A 22,402-nucleotide genomic window follows, 5' to 3' on the forward strand; every position below is an offset into this window, starting at 1 on the left:
GAGATTCAGATTAGATATTAGAATAAAAATTCTTGACTGTTAGGTGGTTAGGCATTGGAATAGGTTGCCCAGGGAGGTGGTGGGAGCCACCATCCCTGGAGATGTTCAAGAGATGTCTGGATCTGGTGTTCAGTGACATGGTTTAGTGGTTAGGGGTTACAGTAGTGATGCTGGGTAAATGGTTGGACTGGATGATCTTCAGGGTCGCTTCCAATGTTGATGATCCTATGAGGGGGGCAGAGGCACATGAGCAAAGGTAAAGGCTGGAGGTTCTGCTCAGGCTGCTAAAAGGAGGGGAAACATAAACCAAGGCCAGGGAAAGGTCTGTCCCCAGCGCAGGCACTGAGCGGGACTCTGCTCCCACCACCCCGGAGGGGCTCAGCCGGGAGGAGGGAGGGAGGGAGCCGCTCATGCAACCAGCGAGCAGGGGAGATGCTGAGAGCACCTTTCACTTTTACTCCATTTTATTGTTTTCCATTAATCAGTCCGATTCCACGCGGTGACTTCATCTCCCACGTGCCAGCTTTCGATTCCGAGAGAGCCGCTCCCGAAAATGAAAGCGAACACAATGCGGCCCGGGCCGAGCCCCCGCCTGCGCCGAGCCGGGCCCGCGTTGGCCGGGGGGGTTGGCACGGGCGGGGCGGAGCGGGGGCCGCGTCCGAGGCCTTGCGGGGCCGCCGAGGCCGCGCCGTGCCCGATGTCTCCGGGCCGGCCGTGGCTGCGGGGCCGGCACAGCCCCCGGCGGTACGTGCTGGCCGCGCTGGCGGTGCTGGCCGGGCTGGGGGCGCTGGCAGGGCTCGCTGTGTAAGTACCCGCTGGGGCCGGGCTGGCCCCGCCGCCCTGCCCCGCCTGCGCTGGTCCCGAGTGAGGGCGGGAAGCAAACCCCGAGCTTGGGGAGCGGGGTGGGAGCTCTGCCTGTGCGAGCAGCCGGCTGTTGTGGGCCGGAGCGACAGGGCCGGGCGTTACCGCCATGGCCCGGCCCTGCCAAAGCCGAGGAGCTCGGCATCGCCTTACCCCGTACTTACCCCAACCCCCCCTTGCTTTTGTACCCTGGGGGTCAGCCTTGCCTGACTTCCATACTTACCCCATTGCTTTTGTATCCCCTGGGGTCAGTCTCACCCCATACTTACCCATGCGTCCCTTACTTTTGTGCCCCTGAGGGTCAGCCTCTCCTTCCGTACTTACACCTAAATCCCTTGGTTTTGTATCCCCAACTGTCATTCTCACGTTACTTCCATACTTGCCCCATACATCCCTTGCTTTTGTACCCCTGAGGGTCAGCCCCTCCTTACTTCCATACTTACCCCACACCCTTTGCTTTTCTACCCGAGGGTCAGTCTCACCCCATACTTATTCATACATCCCTTACTTTTGTACCCCTGAGAATCAGCCTCTCCCCACAGTCATCCTTACCTTACTTCCATACTTACCACAGACCCCTTGCTTTTGTCCTGAGGATCAGCCTTGCCTTACCCCAGAGTACAGAAGTCACTGGGTGCAGTTCTGAGCTGGCTGCCCATAAAAAGGTGGGGAACATGGTTGCGGTCACATAACCTGCACATGCTTATGAAATCCTGCCCTTGAGTGTCGACATTTCAGCAAGGAACTACACGTGGCATTATCTGGGGCGGGGCATGTCTGTCTGCCCCTGGCCCAGGGCTGGGCTGTCTGGGAGCACTTCCACACGATGGGTGCACAGGGAAGCATGTGCTCTGAAGAAAGAGATCCTCTGAGTGAGACGTGGGTGCTAGGCAGGGTATCCAGCCTGCTGGAGCTTAGCAGTACAGGCCCTTACTGAAGTGAGAAAGACTTTATTTTCAATGTCCCTCTCTTTTTTTTCCCCTCCCCATAGAGTTTTCTACTTGGAATCAGTCCGGGGTCAAAAAACATGTCCGAAGAAGTTGGAAAACTATGTGGCATCGATGGTGCTGAGCGGAGTTGGTGACACGCTGGGCTATTACAATGGGAAGTGGGAGTTCGAGCAGAGTGGCCCAGCCATCCACAGGGAGCTGGCAGAGATGGGGGGACTCGGCAACGTGAGCATCGACGGCTGGAGAGTCAGCGATGACACAGTGATGCACTTGGCCACGGCCGAAGCCCTCGTAGCTGCCGGAAGACACCCATCGTTACGGCGTCTCTACTCTCTGCTTGCAAAGAACTACAAGGAGTGCATGAATGACATGGAAGGCAGAGCTCCAGGTAACCCTTCCATCACACTGTCTGGGCAGGGCTGTGCTCTCACTGATGTCTTTCCCGCATCTCAGAGCTGAGGTTGGCCCTGGCTCTGCTTTTGGCTGTTCATAGTATTAACTGTCTTTCACCTAAAACCAAAAGTGTTCCATGCTCAGTGCCTGTTTCAGGACGAGCTAAAGAGGACAGAATAAGGCAAGCTGGAGTGGTTTAGGCTTCTCCTGAAGTAGGTTTAAAAGATACTGTTTTGCCCATGTTTACAGAACATTCTTACAGATGTGTTTGAGGCCTAGCCTTGAACTCAAGGGAAGGATGACGGTTTTTGCACTGGGGATGCCTACACTCAGATAAAAAATGCAAATCCAACCCTGTGTAACACCCCCCCCCCCCAGATGCTGTGTTAATGCAACACATTTAAATAGAGAAGTAATACAGAACTACTTGTAAAGAATGCAAAAATTACATCCAAAATACAATTAAAGTCACAAAGATCTTTGCTTGGAGTAATTATGTTTATTAAACCCAGAGTCTGCTTGTGGCTTGCTCGGCACATCTACTTTCTGCAACGGGACAGTCAGGCCACAGTCTTCTTCCCTGAGCCCTGTATTTCCATCTTTTCTCTGCGTGGACACAGTGCTGCTGAGTCTGTGCCACAGGCAGTGGGCCTGGCAGTATTTAGGAAGGGCACATTCACAGGCTGCAGTAGCCACGCCATGTACAACGTATCCCTAAAGTTCCTAGTTCACCCAGACCTGCTGACCCAGCTCTTCCCTGAGGATCCTGTCTTGTCTCTGTGCCCGTGGCCCAGCCTGTTCTGGATGCTTGAATTAAACTAGAGCTGCTGAGGCTGGACCTCTAATCTGACTAGTGCAGGAAGCATGAAGTATCCAGGGAACACTGAAATTCAGCAATCCTAGGCAAAGTTTATACATTGGAATTGTATGTATGCCTGGACATGCTTATTTGGAGTGGCCAGAATATGTGAAGAATGTTCTTTCTTGACATTAAACGTGGGAAAGGCCAAATCCTGCATTGCCATATTCCAAAATAAACCAGGTTGGAGACTTGAGCAGGAATTTATTCTGCTTACCTTTCCACAGTGACCTCCTACCCATGGGTAAAGAATTAAATTATCAGTCTTCTTTAACACAGTTAGTTCCAGATGTTTGCCTAATTAATAAGATGTTTAGGAAGGAGTAATGATACTTGTCAGGATAGCAGGAGTTGACAGGTTAAACTTCCAAGAGATTCACTGCTCTTTTGGCAAAGGAGCATCATTTAGTTTCCCCATCTGATGGGGTCTGCCAGGGTGGACTAACCACAGCAGGGAGTGAGACAACACCTGGAAGGTATTTTCACCTCCACTATTTAAGCTTGGTGACTAAACCCTGAAATGAAAAAGGACCTAAAATTTAAATGTTAGTAATTAATAGCTAAGGATAATAGCACACCTGCTGCAGTCCTTCTGGGAGTAACTGAACTGCAATATGCCCAAAAGCAGCTCCCATTTGGAAGTGAAGAACTTGAAAGCAAATTTGGTATGAAGTGGAGTGCTAAGGAAAGGTCAGGTTATCTAGCTAAAGAAAGAAATGCACATTCTTTAGTGGGTCCAAGGACACTTGAAAATCGTAAAATTTTGGGGGAAGTGGGGAAAGAAATGTGGAAAAAATGGAAGTCTGTTGGGAATGTTTTTGCAACAGCGTTCTGGATTGTTCCTGATGCAGCCACAGGAAAGGCACTCAGTTCTGAGAGCTTAAATCCTGACCCTTAGCAGTTTAATGCCCACTGACGTGCTATCAAAGGGAATACCTAATCCATATCTCAGAAGCTGTCTGCAGTCTGGAGACTCCATGCCATATTGATAGGTCCTAATGATAGAAGTTGCATGTCAGTAACTTCTTTTGGCAGTTCAGAATAAATGGATTTTAACTGAGAACATAAACCATGGTGGTGCTGCTCTGGTCAAAGTACTCACTGGGGAATTGTAGCCCTGGAGGCTGAGTATGGAAAGTTGCTGTTGGAACTTTCACCAAACAGAGAGGAGAGTTCCCTAAAACAGTAGGGGAAAGTCACACTGATCGCCCACATGAGGGAGTCCAGACCTGAAAACCAAAACCTGCAGCAACAAAGGGATTCCCACAATGTTATGAGTCATTGGGCAGCCACAGCAGGGTCCCTCAGGGATGCAGCTCCAGGAGTGAACTCACTATTTTAGTTCAGCGACAGGTTAATCCCTACAATAGCCCATCATTGCTGTATGTGATGCACCACAACCCCAAATTCATTGTTCCTTGCAGATTACAAAGCCAGTGAATTGAGCAACACAAGCATGGAGGTACTTCTTTTTTAGAGGTACAAACTACATCTGCCTCTCCAGGAAGCCTTCTGCTTCAAAACTCTTTCCCTCCAAGCCCTCTCCCTGTGGAATCATTTACCACTATGTGGTTGTTTTAACTCACCTTTTTTTATGCATATCGATCAGTCTCAAACAACTGTTACTGTCTGTGCTCATGAAGAGTCTAGATAAGTGGACTGGAAGCCTATTCCAGAAATAGAGTGTTTCAAGTTGTTCTTGAAACTTTTTCAGGTTGCCTTTCTTCACACACTGCTTTTTGCTTGTATTTCTCCTTTCTTTAGACCAGAATCCCCCTCAGGTTACTTTTAGTTTCCTATTGTTAGTACAAAAGATTCCTAATCAGGATTTGGTAGATTTCCAAAACAATTTTTTGATTCAAAAAGTCCTACAGCATTTTTTTAAAAAACTTGCTTTTAAAAAGAGAACTGACGTGATTTCAGCTTAGTCTTCCTAAATCGGCTTTCAAATGTTTTAATATTTTAACTGTTTAAAAGCATGAGGATAATACTTGTAATACTTCATAAATCCTCAAGAGTCTTAGCTGTCATATGCTAGTTTGTTTTACACAATTTTTCCACTTGCAAGTAATCAGTAGTCATTTCCTAAAATGATATGCACAGGCTTAAAGCTGCAAGCAAATTGTAATGCAAAAGAACCAGTCTTTCTTTAGTCAAAACCTTGTCATCTTCCTCATTTTAACTACAGTTAATGCAAGAACAATCTCACTTTTTTTATCAAGGACTGAGGTGTGTGGTCTCAACTTGCCCAAACATGCCCTGAAGAAAGGTTTTTCTCGAAGTTCCAGCAAGAACATGAAAAGTCGATACTTCTTTTAAGGGTTAGAGGGGAATTTAAGGAAATTGTCTAATGGTTGTTTAAAACTAAAGGAAACACCTTCCATAGCAAAACTGTGGGTCTGGTTACCCTGGGATGTTAAAGGAGTCTGAAGGCTTGATGGGTTCAAGCGCAGGAGACTGGTTATGGTGGCTCAGTCTGCTGAGGCTTACTGAATGTGTGTTCAGTTTGGATTTATCTTCTGACTCAAGCAGGCTGTGCTTCTATGCCTGCTGAAAGCCAAGTGGGTTTTTGGGAAACACTGTACTTGCCTCATTTTTTATAGCCTTTCCACAGTTATCTGTTAGTGGATAGTGTGTGGAGACGAGCTAGGGGGCTGGACAAACCCTTGGCCTCACCCGGTGCAGTTGTTCTTCAGCTTATGGAAGAGAAGTACAGTAAAAGCAGTTATGCAGACCATGGTGAGGTGAGGGAGGCGCTACATTCAAGACTTTCTGACAAACCTAAACTTTGGCAAGGGAGACTTCGAAAATGTTTCTTATCAGTGAGGCAATGGGAAAGATTCCTGAGGAGTTTGTGGAGTCTCTGCCTTTAAAAGGTCCTTTAAAGAGGTTAAAAAACTGAAAAAGCAGAGTTACTTAGATTTGCCTTGTGTTAGGGATCATACAGACCCTTTTGGGGAGGAGGGGGGGAAGGGGTGAGAGAGAGAGAGATGTGTATGTATCTAATCTATTAGTGTATATATTTTATAGATAAGTTATTAAATAACATAAACAATACCAGTAAATCATGAGTGGAGTGTTTCTTACCTCCTGGACTTTTAAATTATTTTCACAAGCAGTAATTATCATGTCTGTTTGGGAGGACACAATATGCTCCAGCAGTTTAAGGCAGGATACCTAGGTGTGCAGACAACTGATGTTTTTAAAAGGAATCTCGAATCCCTTATGCAGAGTAAGGCTTCTTTCCCCACTACCTTTCCTGTCTTCCCCTAGTTCCCAAGCTGTGTGACCCTATGTCCTACTGATGCATCTTTCCTTTTGTTTTTCCTGGGCCGTGCCGCTCCTATCCAGGTATCACGTCTATGGAAAGCACAATGAAGCTGCGCCCGGAGCAGCCGAACGGCTGGAGGATCCCGTTCAGTGAGCGGGCGGGAGGCTGCGGGGGTGCCATGCGCGCCATGTGCATCGGGCTGCGCTTCTACCGCCCCGAGCAGCTGGACACCCTGCTGCAAGTCAGCATCGAGAGCGGCCGCATGACCCACCACCACCCCACGGGCTACCTGGGGGCCCTGGTCTCGGCTCTCTTCACGGCCTATGCAGTGAACAACGTGCCCCTCCAGGCCTGGGGCAAGGGGCTGCTGGATGTGCTGCCACAGGCAAAAGCCTACGTGCAGGAGAGCGGCTTCTTCGTGAAGGAGAACATGGAGAACTGGTGAGCCACGCTCCCAGCAACCGCCTTTCCCTAAAGCCCGTGCGCAGCAGGGCAAGCTCTGTTTATCCTGAAGTGTCAGTAATTGCTATGGTAAACTCCTAGAGCAGCACATGCCTGCCGTGGGATCAAATCAGTTCAGAGTATCTCTAACTTGGGGGAAAAAAAGAAAAAGGCAGATTGTGTTTGAGTCATGTAGTTGTGACTTTTTTTGGATCTGGTATGAGGTAGGTAGATTTGTCATCTCCAGCAAGTGATCTGATGAAAGAGGTGAAGCAGGAGGGCCTAGGGAACAGCATCATGCTTAGGGCTGAGCTCAGTTTGAAAGTTATAATCAAATGTGGCTGCAGATCCACTGTGGCTCTGTGCACAGGGGCACAGAGGTAGAGTTACTCTGAATTTGGGAGGATGACTCAGCTCTCACTCTGAGCCTTTGAATCCTGCGCAGCACGACAGCAGCAGGTGCTGAGCTGCCTTCTCCCATGTGGCTGGAGGGAGGGGAAATCTAACTCACTGAAACACGTCCTCGGGCCTCTTACTGTAAATCATGTCCCCAGTCTGACAAAGAGGTGACACCTACCATTTTTCTGATCTGTTGCTCCGGGCTCTTGGTGTGGCTCTTGGCCCGCGCAGAGCTCAGGGATGTGCTCCTGCCCTGGGACAGCTCTTACAGCCACTCCATCCCGTCTCCTGTTTTACAGGTACTACTTTGAAAACCAATGGAAAAGATACCTGGAGGAGAGGGGCATATCAGACGGGGTCTCGATGCCCACCTTCCCCCTCAAGTACGGCGTGGAAGAGAGGGACGACTTCTATTCATCCCTGAGCTACGACGGCTGGGCGGGCAGCAGTGGGCATGACGCCCCCATGATCGCTTACGATGCGCTGCTGGGCGCGGGGGACTCCTGGACCGAGCTGGCTCACCGCGCCTTCTTCCACGGGGGTGACAGCGACTCCACTGCTGTCATCGCGGCGGGATGGTGGGGGGTCATACACGGCTTCCAGGGGGTTCCCCTCCCCCTCTACGCCCACCTGGAGTACAAGGACCGCCTGGAGAAGGTAGCCGAGGGCTTGTACCAGCTCGTCTAGGCAGGGTTGTCGGGGCGCACTTAACCCCTGCCACCCTGGCTCGCTCTGCAGACCCACTGGATTAAAGTTTGTGAGCCTTTTCTCTCTGCATGTGTGTTGGCTTCAGTGGGGAGGCCATGTGGGCTCTCTCTTGGGGCTGGTGGGTGGGGGGAAGCAGTCACAAGGTGGTTTGATGCAAGCACACGGCGGTCCCTTGAGCAGCCAAGCCCTGACACATCCCTCCTCCACTGCAGGGCGGCTGCGCATTGTGCAGGAGCACCCACTGCAGCACTGCTGGTCCTGCTGCAGCAGCAGGACAGGCAGCAAAACTCACTCAGGCTGCCCCAAACCAGGGTCCTGCCCATGGGAGCATGCCAGGGGATCAGCGATGCACACTCGACCACAGAGAGGGTACAGTGGGCTGGCAGAGATGCCTCCTGGCAAAGCTGCAACAGCTCTGCCCCAAGCTTGTCACCTGATACAGGGACACACTGCTGCAGCACTGAGCATCTGTGGAGCTAAAACCTCTGCTGCTTAGCACAGAGACTAGAGCAGATGCAGCCCAAGGCAACCAACCTACTGTGGGGAGAACGGAGGATAACAAGAGTTTTCTTATATTTTAGCAGAGAATACTTTTTTGTTTTAAATTAATGTGGAAAACCCCCCAAACCCGACCTGTGTGAGCAGTGCACTTTGCACAATTCCACAGCACTTCTGCAGCACAGGTAGGGATTCATCATGCTACTTCCCCATTTCAGTCAGTGTGGGAATTCAAGACTCCTGATCAAATCCTTACTCACAGTAAAAGTGGGTAATGAGAATGAACAGGTTGCATTTTGCATCAACTTCTGTAGTGAACTGTATTCTTCTGCTTTCATCAATGTTACTAAAGATTATTTGCTTCACATTTTGCTATGCATAATTCTATATAAAAAAGGTTTTTCTTCAAATCCAGACTATGACACAGCAAAGTACTTACTGTTTTCAGAGGAATTCAAAAACAGTGTATCCCATTCAAAAAGACCTGACAGGCCTCTTTTAAATGCTATATTCTGTTATGGTATGAATTAAGAGAGGTGGAAGGGAGAAGTATGAAGAGCCAGAGGGTGCAAGGTGTCTGTAAGCTCCAACCTGTAAGAGAGGAGAAGCTCTACCAGGGTGGGAGGGGAGTTAATGCATCAAGGAAGAGGGAGAGGCTGCCCGAGAGGGCGGCTCTGCACCTTTATGCAGGGAGTGCACATAAAGGCATAAGACGACACCAAATCTGACAAAAAGCAGCAGCAATAGGATTCACAATTTCAACACAGTTTACTACAGCTCTCGAGTGTGTTGTATAAAACATGTTTTAGTGCAACATAGTACAAAGTTTTTTGTTGTTTTCTTAAAAAAAAAAAAAAAAATCTCCCAAACGTTTTTCCACATCATGCATGGATAGGGTATCTCTCTTTCTTCTCGGGTTTGTTACAGAAAGTTACAGCAGAGAGAGTGGTTTGAAAAGCTCCGCATTAAAACTTGTTACAGGAAGAGTCTGCCTTATAAAAACAGAGAGAAGTTTGAGACTGGGCAACACACTGCCAGAGCAATGGAGAAATGTCACTGGCAAGGTACGTTCAGGGACCAGTGTGGGAGCTGCTTCCCGGGACAGCCTGGGCTCTGTGCAGGAACCGCTGGGCTGGGAAGGGACCCGTTCCATCTGGGGGGACGGGGCCACGGGAAGCCCTCCAGGAGAGCCCTGCTCTGGGGCAGACAGGCTGGCGAGGAGGAGCGTGGCTCAGACGCAGAGCAGGGCTCTCCCAGGGAAGAACGGCTCCTCCTGTCTTCATTTTCTCTTCTTCCTTGGAGCTGGAATGAGTCGCAGTCCCCGCCCAGGAGCAGTATATACATGAGATAGTACATATGAAATAATACCCACTGGCTGCAGCTGCTGCTGTTTGCACCTCGGTTCTTCATTTCCATTCACTTCTCATCCCACTCCTCTCTTTGCAGACACCTCAGTCAGAAAGGGAAGACAAGTGTGCGGGTGTGCGATACATACATACATATATAGGAGTGTGACTTTATGCATATGCTGGGGCCAGCAAGCAGTTACATCTCGAGGAGGCAGACTTCACAGAGGGACAAGTGAAATTTGGGCTTCCCAGCAGAAGAAGAAACCAATGCTGTTCTGGTAGAGGCGCAGAGGTGGCCAACTTCAGATGCCTTAGGGCGGGTTGATCTGCAGCCACGCGGGTCCTCTTCCAGACAGGAGAGAGGCTGTGTGGTGCAGATCTCCTACCTGAAGCCTCACCACCTCTGAAACACCAAGGCATCAGGGTCTGACTAGTGCTACAGAGCATCTGCTGAGGTCCCCTCTGTTCCCAAAGAGCAGTCCAACCCTCCCAGAGAGGACAACGGCTGTGGGTATGGCACCTCTCACACGTGAGGCAGGGTGCTCTAGTGGTTGTGCCCATCCACCCCTGGTTGGCTTCAGCCATGATGCAAAAACATAAATGGCCGTATTTGCCAGGAAGACATCGAGGAAGACAACAAAAGGCCATTTTTGGCAAACATTTCCTTCCGCCAGACGTAACGCTTAGGTCGTACGGGGGAGGAGGCGGTTTCCTCCACAGGACAGGGCAGGGGTTCTTGGCATCAGGGGTACAGGAGTTCAGGTGCCCCACGTGGCGAGAGCCCTGGTTTGGTTCATGAGAGCCATATCTTTCACAGAAAGAACAGCATTTCCTGCCACAGCAGCTCTTAAAAGAGCAGGTGACTTTGCCAGGAGAGGGAGCTTATGGAGAAAGAGTTTTTCCTCCTGAAGTCCCAGAAACGAAAAACAGCAGATGCAGATACACACACAGGAGAAGATTTCTCTTGGTTAAGGAGCAGGGAAGCCCCTAGGGTGCTGATGTGCTGCAGGCTCCTTGCCTTGTCCAGGCTTGCACCAGGAAGTAGTGCAAGGCACAGGAAAACTCGTGACCTGTGGTTGTGAACTGCATGTCCCCGTTGCATGGCATGTTTGCTACTGGGCTCCTTTGGCTGAACCATCCGGGGACTGTGAACCCAACCCGTGGAGCTTCCCCTTTCCTCCTTCCTAGAGTAATTACTTTGGTCATGTTGAAACCTTCAGAGACTGGATCAAGCCTCCCATCCACAAACGACTGGGGCACAGAGGGGATCCGCCTCGTCAGAGGTGGCAGCGTGGACACCAGGGAAGAGCATGACTCTGGTAAGCTGGACCATATGAGGACCCTCTTTGCTACCAACCAAGTCAGGGCTTTCAGGGTCCTCCTTCCTTTCACCCCTTCAGTTCTTTGAGACAAACTAAACTGCTTTTGTCCTGATCACAAGCGTGCTGAACGTTCAGTCTCTCCAATACCTGGGAATGCTCCCAAAAGGTGAACTGTTCCCTCCTGAGAGAAAAGTAAGGTGGAGGCAAGAAGAGGATGAGGCTACAGTCAGTCTTTGCAATGGACCTCCCAGAAGACAGCCCAGTTAACCCCTCTGGGGATAGACCTGGCTTTGTCTGTTTTGGAAGAGCACACCTCGGGAAAAGACCTTCTTCACCATGGCACTGAGTCTGAGAAGGAAAACCAGTCTGTTTTGGAAAACATATACACTTACTTCCAAAGAGATTGTCCCAGGACCAAACAACCCCTGGGAACTCCACACTGTGTGGAGAGCAGGGGAAGCCTACAGTTTTCTGAGCAACTGATAAAGAAATGATAAAAAAGTAACAGCCCAAAAGACAGCAACTGATGGGAGTAAAATTAGTTCGAGAGGAACATCCGCTATGTACAGCAAGTGCCTCTGTCCATTGGGATGAGGGGGTGTGTTTCCATGGGTGGAAAAAGTCTTGGACCTTCCCGCTCCTACTGGCTGGGCACCCCACAGAGCTCAGCCTCTGCATCACAGCACAGACAGGGAAACAAACGAAACAAGAACAACAAAACCCGTTCTGGGGTTCCCAGCATGTCTCTGCTTTTTTCCCTCTGTGCGTCCCCCCAGGTGCTTCTGCCTCTTTAGTCCATGGTTCCCGGGTGGATGCTGAGCACCGGTGGCTCTAGGCAAGTGGGAGAGTAGTTGAGGTGGGGCTCTTTGATCCACAGCAAGGGGACCCCGTTCTTGCCCTCTGAGTTCTTGCTGGAGTTTCGGCTCTTGAATCGCACCAGGAGGATGGTGATGATCAAGATGCCGAAGATGGGGAAGGGGTAGAAGAACACAAAGTAGAAAAGGGCATCGTTGGAGCAGATGACCGACTGCAGAGTGGAGCCTGGAAAGAGACACAGGATGGTGACATTTCATGTATGCCCTGCATTACAAACATCTTCAAGAGTTAAAAATCAGATGCTCATTAATCCTTGTCAATGCAGGAGGTGGGGCTCTGAGAAAAATACCAATGTTAGAAAAGAGAACACCAGAAGAAAGTTACCACAGGGCATGTTTCAGCTTTACCCCCAAGAGTTTAATGAGTGATATAGTCCTCCCTGGTGGAGATTTTACAGTATCTTATAAAGCAGGGAGCTTTGCAAAGCCTTGATTTCCTCAGTGGTGCTACACAAAAGCAGCAGGACCAAGGGTATTTCCCTTAGGGGCCCACAAAACCATCATGACCTCAGTTATCTCTGGGACCTCTACACCACTCAAGACTCTTGTGCCACAGCCTACACCTCTGTGCAGAGCTAATGCAACTTCCAGGGTGTGTCCTAAACGGAAGGGTTAAATTTCAGTGGGGAACAAAGTCTGCCTCTCCTGAGTGAGACACACCAGGCGGTAAGTGCTGTGGGCTGGGCAGCCCCAGCACAGAGCCCAGTGCATTGTGGATACTCCAGCCAAAGCAGGAGCTGGGCAATGAGCCATTGAGCTGATTTGGAAAAGCACTGGCACCACACACTTGCCCTGGTGCAGATGAGACCCAGGTCCCACTTAACTCCTTGGCCTTTGCTGAACCAAAGACGCAGGGGATGCCAGGGCCATGACCCCAAGGCACTTGTCACCTCTCCTCACCTGTATCCTGCACGTGAACAGCGACCATCCCCGACTCCTCGTCTGCCAGCCGGTACCACACGCCGTTGGGGTCTGCCAGCCACTCCTCCACGCGGCACGAGTAGTTGCCCGTGTCGGCACCGCCAGCCTGCAGCACCGTCAGCCGGAAAAGCACCGCCGAGAGCCTCTGGAAGCGCAGGCGGCCCTCCCAGCGACCGGCCTCGGGGCTGAACACGGCGTCGGGGCCCACACTCAGCACCGCTTCCCTCTCCTCCTCCTCCTCCTGCTGCTGCTCCGTGTGGTCACCCGCCTCTTTGGCCCGCAGGCTGTACCACGTCACTGCAAAGTGGGACTCCGGGCTGGAGCGGGACAGGATGCTGCAGTCCAGCGGGAAGGACTCCTTCTCCTGCACCGTGAGGTTGGCGGTGGCTGTGTCCACCTGCAAGGTGGGATCTGAGGTGACAAAAGGGGAGAGGTGAGCGCTGAGCAAAATGCCGTCATCGAAGCCATCCTGCAAACTTGACTGTCACAAATCTGGTGCTGGGCACGATCCAAACAAAACCCAAAGGCTTGATGCAGCCTGCCAAGACCAACAGGCACCTCTGTGGTCAACCTCGCAGGCACAGCATCGTACCCCGCTGCCCATACAGCCTCTCACACCAGCTGAGGGGGGTGTGTGGGAGAGGACAAAGCTGCTGCAGCTCATCCCAACACACTACAAGAATGTGTCAGGAGATACCATGGTTTGGTGCCTGTGCTGAGCAGCAGCCTACTACTCCTCCCCAGCTACCCCTGCAAAGAGCATTGCACTCCCTGCTTATTCTTTATTGCTTCAAGAGCACTCAGAGGTCTTGAAAATCAGTATGACAGAAGAGGAGAGGATTTTTTCCAGCAGTCTGGAAAGTTATTTAGGTAAGAATTTCCTCCATGGAAATGGCCTTAACACTGACCCAGCAAGGGCACTCCAAAAGTCTTACTCTCTTGTTTTTTTCCCCTCTAGTGCTTTCTGCAAGGCTAAAGAGAAGTTTTTACCTAACTGAGATACAGTGGCCAGAACCCAAGATGAGTTGATTAAAGGCTGACTTCAAGAGCAATTAACATTTGGTTTAGTCATCTTGCCAGGGAACACATACTCCAGGGATCAAAATCAGTCTGGATCTAAGCTTTCATTTAAAGATTAAAAAGCCCTTCCCAATGCAGCAGCTGAGCAGGAAGGACCAGCCAACAGCTCACTGAAGAGAGAGGTGCTTTCTCCTCCAGCAAGGATAGCTGGGCAGACCCTTGTGCAGACCCTGCGTGTCCCTGCAGGAGAGGGCTGCTGTCCCCCAGCTCTCATCAGTCCCAGGGCTGCTGTGCCCAGCAGGCTTCTCATTATGGCCCCTGCCCAACCCTTTAAAAAAAGGGTACCACAAGGAAAACCTTGATTAAGGCCAGAGCTCTTCAGGTCATAGGACACGTATTTTCAGTTCACATCTTCACCAGGAAGACTCCTGAGCAGAAACAGAAATGAGGTTAAATCCTGAGATTTCAGGGACTACTGAGGTGAAAAGGAGGAAGGGAAGGAAATGGCTTCAAAACCAAAACAAAGCCTCCTCCACCTCAGCAAGTTAAGCAGAAAGAGGAGAACTGCTGTCTGAAGGTGCTCAGAGGTTTTTTCCCCCTCTTTGCTCATGATTATAGTCCTGACAGATGAGCATGGAGATCCTTGCTAATGAGACATGACTCACAAGCAAGATTAGTCATTTTGTTAAGTACTGACTGCTATGAAACAAAAACAAACAACAACAAAGCACTTCTAAAAAAAAAATTATCTCCTCTCCCCACTCCACATCCTTCTGCAACTCAAAATGAGCCTCAAGGATTTTCAGAGTTCACTTCCCCCTCCATCATCAGTTCTCAGACTGGACAGAGAGCTGCACTTAGAGCTGAGCGGGCATGCAGGGCACAGGGATTGCCTGGGGAGGTGTCTCTGCCCGAGCCACTTTGGCCAGCACAACTTCCCCAACAAGGAGCTGGCAGGAAAGAGCTCTGCTGTCCCATTAGAATGCTCCTCCTCCACAGTACAAATCCCCACCAGGAATGACCACTAAAGCCTTTCCAGAACCTCACCCTTTTGCCAGCTCTGCTGCAGAGTTAAGAGGCTGACATCTAACTGGAATGGGCAGGCATGAAGCACCACAGCAGGATTTGTAGAGTGGTTTACAGGCTGGAAAGTACCCAGTGAATGAGGACTGTACTGTAATTTGACCCACAGCCTGTAAGACAGACATTTAATTTTGAGTCATATGCCTCAAAACTAGGGAATCACTATTTTCCAAGGTAAACTGCCCTTGCAGCTTATCTGTTGTTAAAACAGACAGAATTCAGCTGAGTACTCTGGAAAACTGCTTCTGAGGGTTTAGGAGTCTGTCAGTGCTGGTCATTCTCAAGAACCACCTTTCAGAAGTACAGGAACACACAACTCCACCGTGTCCTAAGTCAAGCAAAGGGGCCAGAACAGCAACTTGGCTGAGCAGGAATTCCTTGTGGAGCTCAAGGGGAGAAGAAAATTGTATGATCCCTGGAAGAGAGGTCACGCTTTGTAAGGAGATTACACAGCTGTGATTCATTTATGCAGGGAGAAGACGCAAAAGGCCAAAGATCATCTAGAGTTGAAACGGGCCAGTGCTGAGTCAGCTAACAAGAAGGGCTTTTTTAAGGATGTTAATAGCAAGAAGAATCTTGCTATTAAGAAAGAAAATGCTGGACTGATACTTTTTGAAGATGGTCACCTGATTAACAGGGATGAAGAAAAAGCAGAGGCATTCAGTGCTTTCTTGCCTCAGCCTTTAAAGATACTGACAGACCTTGCGGTGCCCACCCCCCTGAGTCAGAGTACCACCAGTGTGGAGACAGTAACTTTCTATCTGCAGACACTGAAATTGTGAGGGATCAGCTGTTATCAGATGAATGTTCACAACTGGATGGGATTTATCCCAGAGTACTGAAGGAGCTAGCAGATGTTCTGGCAGGACACCTCTTGAACACAATCCAAAGGCCTTGGGAGTCTGGGGAGGTCCCTGCTGTCTGGAAGCTGGCCAATGTTATTCCAATTTACAAGAAAGGCATGAGGGAAGAATCAGGAAACTACAGACCCGTCAGTCTAACCTCAGTTCATGTAAAAATTATCGAGAAGATTATACTGGGCACTAGTGAAAGGCATTTAAAGAGCAACGCAATCACCAGGCACAGAAACACGGCTTCACAAAGAGAAAGGTCTGTTTAACCAACTTAATATCCTTCTATGATAAGATCCCTCGCCCAGTGGACGAAGGAAACGTGGCGGATGCAGCATTTCTGGACTTTTTAATAAGGTTTTTCATACTGTCCCTAACAGCATCCTTTCACCTGTTCAACTGTGGGATGAGCAGGTTCGTGGTGCAGTGGGTAATGGAACTGGCTGAACAGCAGGGCTCAAAAGGGGGTAGCGAATGGGGCTACATCTGGCTGGTGACTCATCACCAGGGGAGTTCCTCGGGGTTCAATATATTTATCAAAGATCCGGATGCAGGAGTTGAACACACCATTAGCAAGTTTTCAGACGATACCAAACTGGGAGGTTCTGTTGACTCTCTTGAGGCCTTATGGAGCGATTGAGATAGACTGGAGCACTGGACTTTGATTAACAGAATGAAATTTAACAAGTTGAAATGTCTGGATTTTGCCCCTAGGATAGAGTAATGCCTGTCACAAATAAAACTGGGAGAGACATGGCTGGAGAAAGGCTCTGCAGAAAGGGATCCGGGGGTGCTGGCCAACAGCAAGCTCAATGAGTCAGCAGTGTGCCTCTGCTGTCCTCTTTTCACGCAAGGAACCCTGCCCCTGGGGCACACACCTGGGAAGCACAGGTAACTTCCATCTTACTCTCGGTCAAAACATGAGTAAAATCAGAAACCTATGCTATTAAACCTGCCAAAAGTGCTGAAAAAAAAAATTTACAGATGCAGCGGTGACAAAATCCCAAGCCCATCTAGCTGTGTTTGCGGGACTTGCTCTATACCCCTCCCAGAAAAGCAAGGGTGCACCCAAGAAGACAAGTGAAAGAGGATCAGCACGGTCTGTCATGCAGTGGCCCTGCCCTCTGTCTACACCCTCTGCTGCTGACAGGTGGTGCCTCATGCATTTGTTCCGAGAGGGCACGGCGCTGCTCGAAGCTGATGGCACGAAATCCTCCTCACCTGGCTGCTTGACAGTGAGGGTGATGAGCCCGGAGAAGTCCTCTGCCCGCTTGTACCAGCGGTCGCTGGGGTCGAGCAGCCACTCCTCCACACGGCAGTTGTAGGCCCCACTGTCCCGCACTGTGGCGTTTTGGATGGAGAGGAGGAAGAGCCCTGGGGATGGGCTCTCCAGGTGCAGTCGGCTCCGCAGGTCTCCCGGCGTTGCCAGGTCCCCGTAGTGCAGGGTGCTCTGCCGGCTCAGCCAGGCCACCACCTCCTTCTCCGGGTGGCCCGGCCGCCACACGTACCACTGCACTGAGAGCTGGGACGAAGGGCTGGTCCGGTTGCTCACCAGGCACTCCAGGGTCACCCACTCGTTCTCCAGCACCGTGATGTTCCTGTGGGTCTGGTTCACCTGCAGGCGGTTATCTGTGGGAAAAGGCCATTAGAAATGAGAGGTGACGGAGGGCTGCAGTGGTCCTTTGTCTCCCCACGAGCCTTTTCCTGCACGGCCACAATCCTGGGGCATGATGAAAGCAATGAGGAAGTAAAGGAAAAAACTGATGGAGAAAGGAAAGGAACAAAAAAGGAGGAAAAGAAAATAGGACTTGTGTTTTTTTAGGGTCTTTTGAAAATCTCAGGCTAGACACCAACAATGCCCCATTTGGCAGGGGGAACTGAAAACTCACAATCTCCCAGTAGGACCTGGGAGGTCCTGTGTGCACAGACACCTTATGAAGGGAGATCACAATTCAGTCTTTCCTTACTCTCCTCCTGGGGCCAGGCAGTAGCCTGGTCACACCCCAACCAGTAAGCCCTCCTTTTACAGAAAAAAGGAAAAAAGCAAGGTAGAGAACAGATAGCTGATTACAGAGAAGCACCACTGCAAAACGAGAAGTGGCACGAGGGCAAAGTGACACACAGTATTTTGCTGCCTTGGGAACGTCCCTGGTTTTTGCTCCACAATTTCATTGATACACGTTGGGGGTGACTGGAATCAGCTTGTTTATGTGAAATCATGTGTCATACACTCCTAACTCCTTCGTGGCATCTTTCCAGGGGCACAGCCGGGACTTCCCTGGCACGGCTGCTTCAGCAAGTAAGAGGCTTGTACTTCCCACAGAGAGGTGGGTGATGCAGAGGGGGCAGGTCACAGCTCTCCCTTCCCTGACCACCCCTCAGCTGTCTTGGGACTTTGCAGACAGAAATGAGGAGCAGGGACTGGTGGCAAGCAGCACGCTATGGCCTGCTGTGCTTCCAGAAACAGGCACCTGGAGCAAGCAAGGACAAGGCAGGCTTCTTCATGAAGTACCAATGCTCTGCTTCAGCAGCACACACAGGGTGCAGGGTGCTCTCAAGAGACACCGTTTGCCTCCCTGCCTCTCCCCTTTGCACAAAGGAAGGCTCTGTCCCAGCTTGTGGGGGCCATATTCCATATTTAGCTCCTTCACCAGCCCACCTTTACCAGCGCTGTCCGCTGCCACAGAAACCACCAGCAGCGCAGATTTCTCCCTTCCTGGCAGCCAGCTCCCCACCTCATTAAACTTGTTATTCTCATCTCATGTGCACAGCACAGAGGGAAAAGAGACAAGGCTCCCCACGCCTGCCAGGATACAGGCACAGAATAAAATTAAACTGTGTGCAAGACATAAAAATGCTTTCCTAGGCAGGCACACACCAGTTCGCTCTCAGTAGGTCGCTAGTCGACACTCTTGCTACATGATGCTCTTGAGGATAATGAAACCTGGCTGGATACAGTGGGGGATGGATAACCATCATGTGGGACACTGAAATGCACACCAGCCCAGCCTAAAGGAATGAGGGTCACATCAAAGGAGGGAAAACGCTCCTTTTGTGCAGGGACGTGCAGGCATGAAGGTGCAAGAAGAGGGTGAGAAGGCTGTAGTGGAAAGAAGAGCAGAGGATCCTTGTTGCCTCAGAAAAGCTTGGCAAGCTCCCAAGCGCACAGGAGTCGATGCCAAGAGGGCCCCGCTGGCGGAAGCACGAGGTACCTGGCTGCTTGACGGTGACCTCTGTCCGCCCTGACACCTCCTCTGCCAGCTTGTACCAGGCGTGGTTGGGGCTGAGCAGCCACTCCTCCACGTGGCAGTAGTAGCTGCCGCTGTCTCGGACCTCCGCCCGCTGCACCGTCAGGCTGAAGAGCCCCCCGGACGCAGAGCGCTCGAACTGCAGCCGGCCCCGCAGCCCCTCCTCCTCCGCATAGGTGCCGTACTCGAAGGCAGAGATGTGGGTGGTCTTCAGGATGAGCTTGCCATCGGCGTCCGAGGGCTTGTGGACATACCAGAGCACGGCAAAGTGCGAGTCGGGGCTGGTCTGGGACTTCACTGAGCAGTTGAGGGGGATGGGCCGGTTTTCCACCAGGGTGATGCTCCGCTTCGACTTGCTCACCTGCAGCTTGGTCACTGTGAGGGAGAAAGGGAGGAGGATGGGTCATTAACACAGAAAAGAAACTCACCTGATTTGGGGTGGGCCAGAGAGTAACTCCAAAACTGCAGGCCTGGCTCCTGCCAGGGTCCTGCTTGCCTTTAATACAAAGGCATTTGATATTCTTCTACCAAATCTTCTCTCCTCCTTCTCTCCTACTCTACTCCTGGATCCTCCCACCGTGTCCCTCAGCAAGAGGCTGCTCTTTCACAGTTTGACCTTTAAAAGAGTCTCTTTCTTAACTCACAGAGGTCTCAGGCACCAAACATAACAAGAAGACTACACCCAAACTCAGTGGCTTTTCTCATGATGAAATCGTATCATTTGCACCTCAGGGCAATGAACTGTAGACCAGTTCCAAAGAAAACCATTTCCATGAAGAGTGAATTAACAAGACTCTACTGCTGTCACATGCCAGCCATCTCGGTGAGACATAACCCACACACATGCAATACCTAGGGGAGCAAACGCAGGCCCAACTGGAAAAGAAGAAAGAACACCAGACTGTAAGGGATCAGCATGGAGCAAGCTCTGCTCCCACAGCCAGGAGATCTGGCTCCAGGTCCACCACAGACTGCACAGCCTGGGACAAGTCACAGGTACGTCACCTCCCTCGGCTTCCCAAGCACAACTAGAGCGGCCATGCAGGTAGCGAAGCGGTCACACAGCGCTGAGGATGACACGGTAAAGTTACGAGCTCTTGTCCCTGCACAGAGAGAGACACACGGGTTTCCACTTCCTCTCTCCCTGCAGGATCAGAAGCCAGAGCCTTTGCTGCAGCACGAGCTCAGGCTGTGCTTGTCACCCAAGCCTTGGCCCAAGGTGCTCCCATCAGCACGGCATGAAGTGCCTCCTGTGACACTTGTGCTTGCTGTGCCCTGGAGCCCTGTCGATACAGACAGGGGAGAGGGACAGCTCCCAGCCAGCCAGACACACCGCTCCTCCCAGCAGCTCTGCCACCATGGTCCTCCCCTCCTTTGCCTCTCCTCACACAGCAGCTCCCCCCTGGAAGGGGAAATGCTGTCTTGCCGCCCCAGGCGAAGGGATTCTCTTGACAAGCAGCAAATCTCTTAACAAAACCTAACTGAGAGCACAGGGCACAAGTGGCACGACAAGAGTGTGCCCCCACAGGCACGAACAGCTGAAGGCTGCCAGGAGAGCTGTGCCCATCCACACCCTGGAAACACATCCCATGCATCCTGCTTTTGCAAGAAAGCAATGTTGTCTCCTCTCCCTTACCGAGGCATGGGCTCCTTGCTTTGCATCATGCTTTGCTTCCAGCTTCCCTTGGGCACCAGGGGCTCGGATGCCTGTTGGCACAAGTGATGAGTGATGGTGCCAAGGGAGAGAATGGGCCCAGGCAAACAACTTCAAACGGGAGGAACTCCCACCACAGCGACACTTTCTGCTCCAACACAGCACCTGAGATAGGCATCCTGGTATCGCATCAGACGTTCCCCTGGAGCCTGGATTGCCCGTGGCTTTAATCAGGATGCTAATAAAGACTCCATGGCTGTGGTATGGCATGCAGACACTGGAGGAAGGCAAGGAGGGAAATCGTCCCTTGTTTTATCTCCCTAAGGACTTCAACCTAATGGAAAGATTCAGCATCACCCTGTTGTATTTCTGCCACACCCCAGATACACTTCTTCCCTTTTGTTTCGCTTTAGGATGGCAGCTTTAGCTACCACACCCACACTCATCCCACCTTTTTGGCTCACCATTGGTTAAGAATGGTTGTTTTGAGCATTAATCAATTTTCCAAGTCCCTGGGAGATGAACCAATAAAGGGGGAAAGTGATTCTCAGCAGTTTCCTTTCTCCCCCAGCCCCCTTTCCAAACAGTTTATTTTTAATTGGTACTGGATTATTTTCTGCAACCGTTACTAAGGAAACCTCTGTTACTATAGCAACTGTGTATGTTAAGTCAGTAGCCCTATATCTATTAAAATGCAGTATATACACACGCCGTGTGTGTGGTGGGGTTGCTACATACCAACACACCCACACAGACAAAGCCAGGGTCTGCACAAACCAGAGCTGCTGAGAGGCAAGCACCCCTCAGCACTCTGCCCACATCACGGCACCTCCAGGAGATGAGAACGAGGAGGATGGGCATGGAGTAATTTTAAGCCTGGTGTTTGGGGCAACAGACCTGCACCTTGTACACGACAGATGTATTTCACCGAAGCAGCAAGGGCTTGTTCCCAGACCACAATCACAGCAATTCTCACTGTCTAGAAGCAACAAAGACCCCCCCAAGGTCATCCAAGGACTCTTAAGACGGCCCCTGTGCAGCTCTCCCCACTTCCATTCAACCCTTGGGAAAAGGTCTATTTTTGTGGGGGTGAGAGTGATGAGGAAGCAATTTTATTAACTCTGGCAAAAACGAGATCTTAAATTCCTTGTGCGCACCTCAGCTCTCCAAGACACCCTCGGCAGCCACTGCAGCCAGCAGTCAGGAATTTGCCCCCAAATTGCACTGAGTTCCCCAGATATTGATGAGATGATCGCTTCTGCTGCTGCTGCTACCAGTCCAGCAAGCCCTGGCAGGGAATTACGGGTTTTCCCTCTGCTAGGCTGCACACACTTGCAGAGGTTCACAACACTGTGCGTGAAGTTCCCTCTAGATTAGAGGTATCAGTGACACGTAATGACACCTCTGCCGGTGCACTTTTCATCAAACATGACTTATTTTCCTAACTCAGGCACACCACGGAAGATGCAAGTGTAGGTTTTGTTTCCCTCCCCCAGACTTAGAGAGGACATTCTCAGTCTTTTCCAATCTGTGAACGCCCAAATGCTTCCACATCCAGGTGCTGGCTCCTGCAGAGTGTACATGCACCCACCTCTTCTTCATTACCTTTTGCAGATCCTACAGGAATAATTCCCAGCTTTTACAGACCACAGGCTGAAAACTACTGCATTGGAAGCACTGTGGCACACAGGTTTACCTT

At 50.7% G+C, this 22,402-nt stretch overlaps 2 protein-coding genes across 5 annotated transcripts in view; one reads left to right on the forward strand and one right to left on the reverse strand.

Moving 5' to 3' along the window:
• The first annotated feature begins 661 nt into the window (after positions 1-661).
• ADPRH (ADP-ribosylarginine hydrolase) lies at positions 662-7,949 on the forward strand. Of its 2 annotated transcripts, none has more exons than XM_027888247.1 (4): positions 662-804; positions 1,853-2,199; positions 6,415-6,775; positions 7,474-7,949. In XM_027888247.1, the coding sequence occupies exons 1-4, from the start codon at positions 698-700 to the stop codon at positions 7,859-7,861; spliced, it is 1,203 nt and encodes a 400-aa protein (XP_027744048.1). In that variant the 5' UTR covers positions 662-697; the 3' UTR covers positions 7,862-7,949. The 2 variants fall into 2 exon arrangements, with proteins under 2 accessions (XP_027744048.1, XP_027744049.1); XM_027888248.1 differs by lacking the exon at positions 662-804 and adding an exon at positions 1,637-1,740.
• A 1,180-nt stretch (positions 7,950-9,129) lies between these two features.
• The window catches only part of IGSF3 (immunoglobulin superfamily member 3), a 94,225-nt gene continuing 80,952 nt past the window's right edge, over positions 9,130-22,402 (reverse strand). For all 3 annotated transcript variants that reach the window (XM_027888245.1, XM_027888243.1, XM_027888244.1), the window contains 4 exons: positions 19,014-19,424; positions 17,023-17,430; positions 12,827-13,258; positions 9,130-12,092 (listed from right to left, as the gene is read on the reverse strand). In XM_027888245.1, the coding sequence (XP_027744046.1) occupies positions 11,842-12,092; positions 12,827-13,258; positions 17,023-17,430; positions 19,014-19,424 (1,502 nt within the window). In that variant the 3' untranslated portion in view covers positions 9,130-11,841. The remainder of the gene's footprint in view (positions 12,093-12,826; positions 13,259-17,022; positions 17,431-19,013; positions 19,425-22,402) is intronic.

This window comes from Empidonax traillii, unplaced genomic scaffold (genome assembly GCF_003031625.1).
Source record: "Empidonax traillii isolate 1590-97213 ecotype Southwest subspecies unplaced genomic scaffold, ASM303162v1 scaffold236:size2090792, whole genome shotgun sequence".
Lineage (NCBI taxonomy): Eukaryota > Metazoa > Chordata > Aves > Passeriformes > Tyrannidae > Empidonax > Empidonax traillii.

Excerpts from the sequence above, each read along its gene's own strand:
- ADPRH (XM_027888247.1), top strand. The coding sequence starts at position 698 with ATGTCTCCGGGCCGGCCGTGGCTGCGGGGCCGGCACAGCCCCCGGCGG. Across the intron at positions 805-1,852 it reads GCGCTGGCAGGGCTCGCTGT|AGTTTTCTACTTGGAATCAG; the intron begins GTAAGTACCCGC and ends CCCTCCCCATAG. Across the intron at positions 2,200-6,414 it reads CATGGAAGGCAGAGCTCCAG|GTATCACGTCTATGGAAAGC; the intron begins GTAACCCTTCCA and ends GCTCCTATCCAG.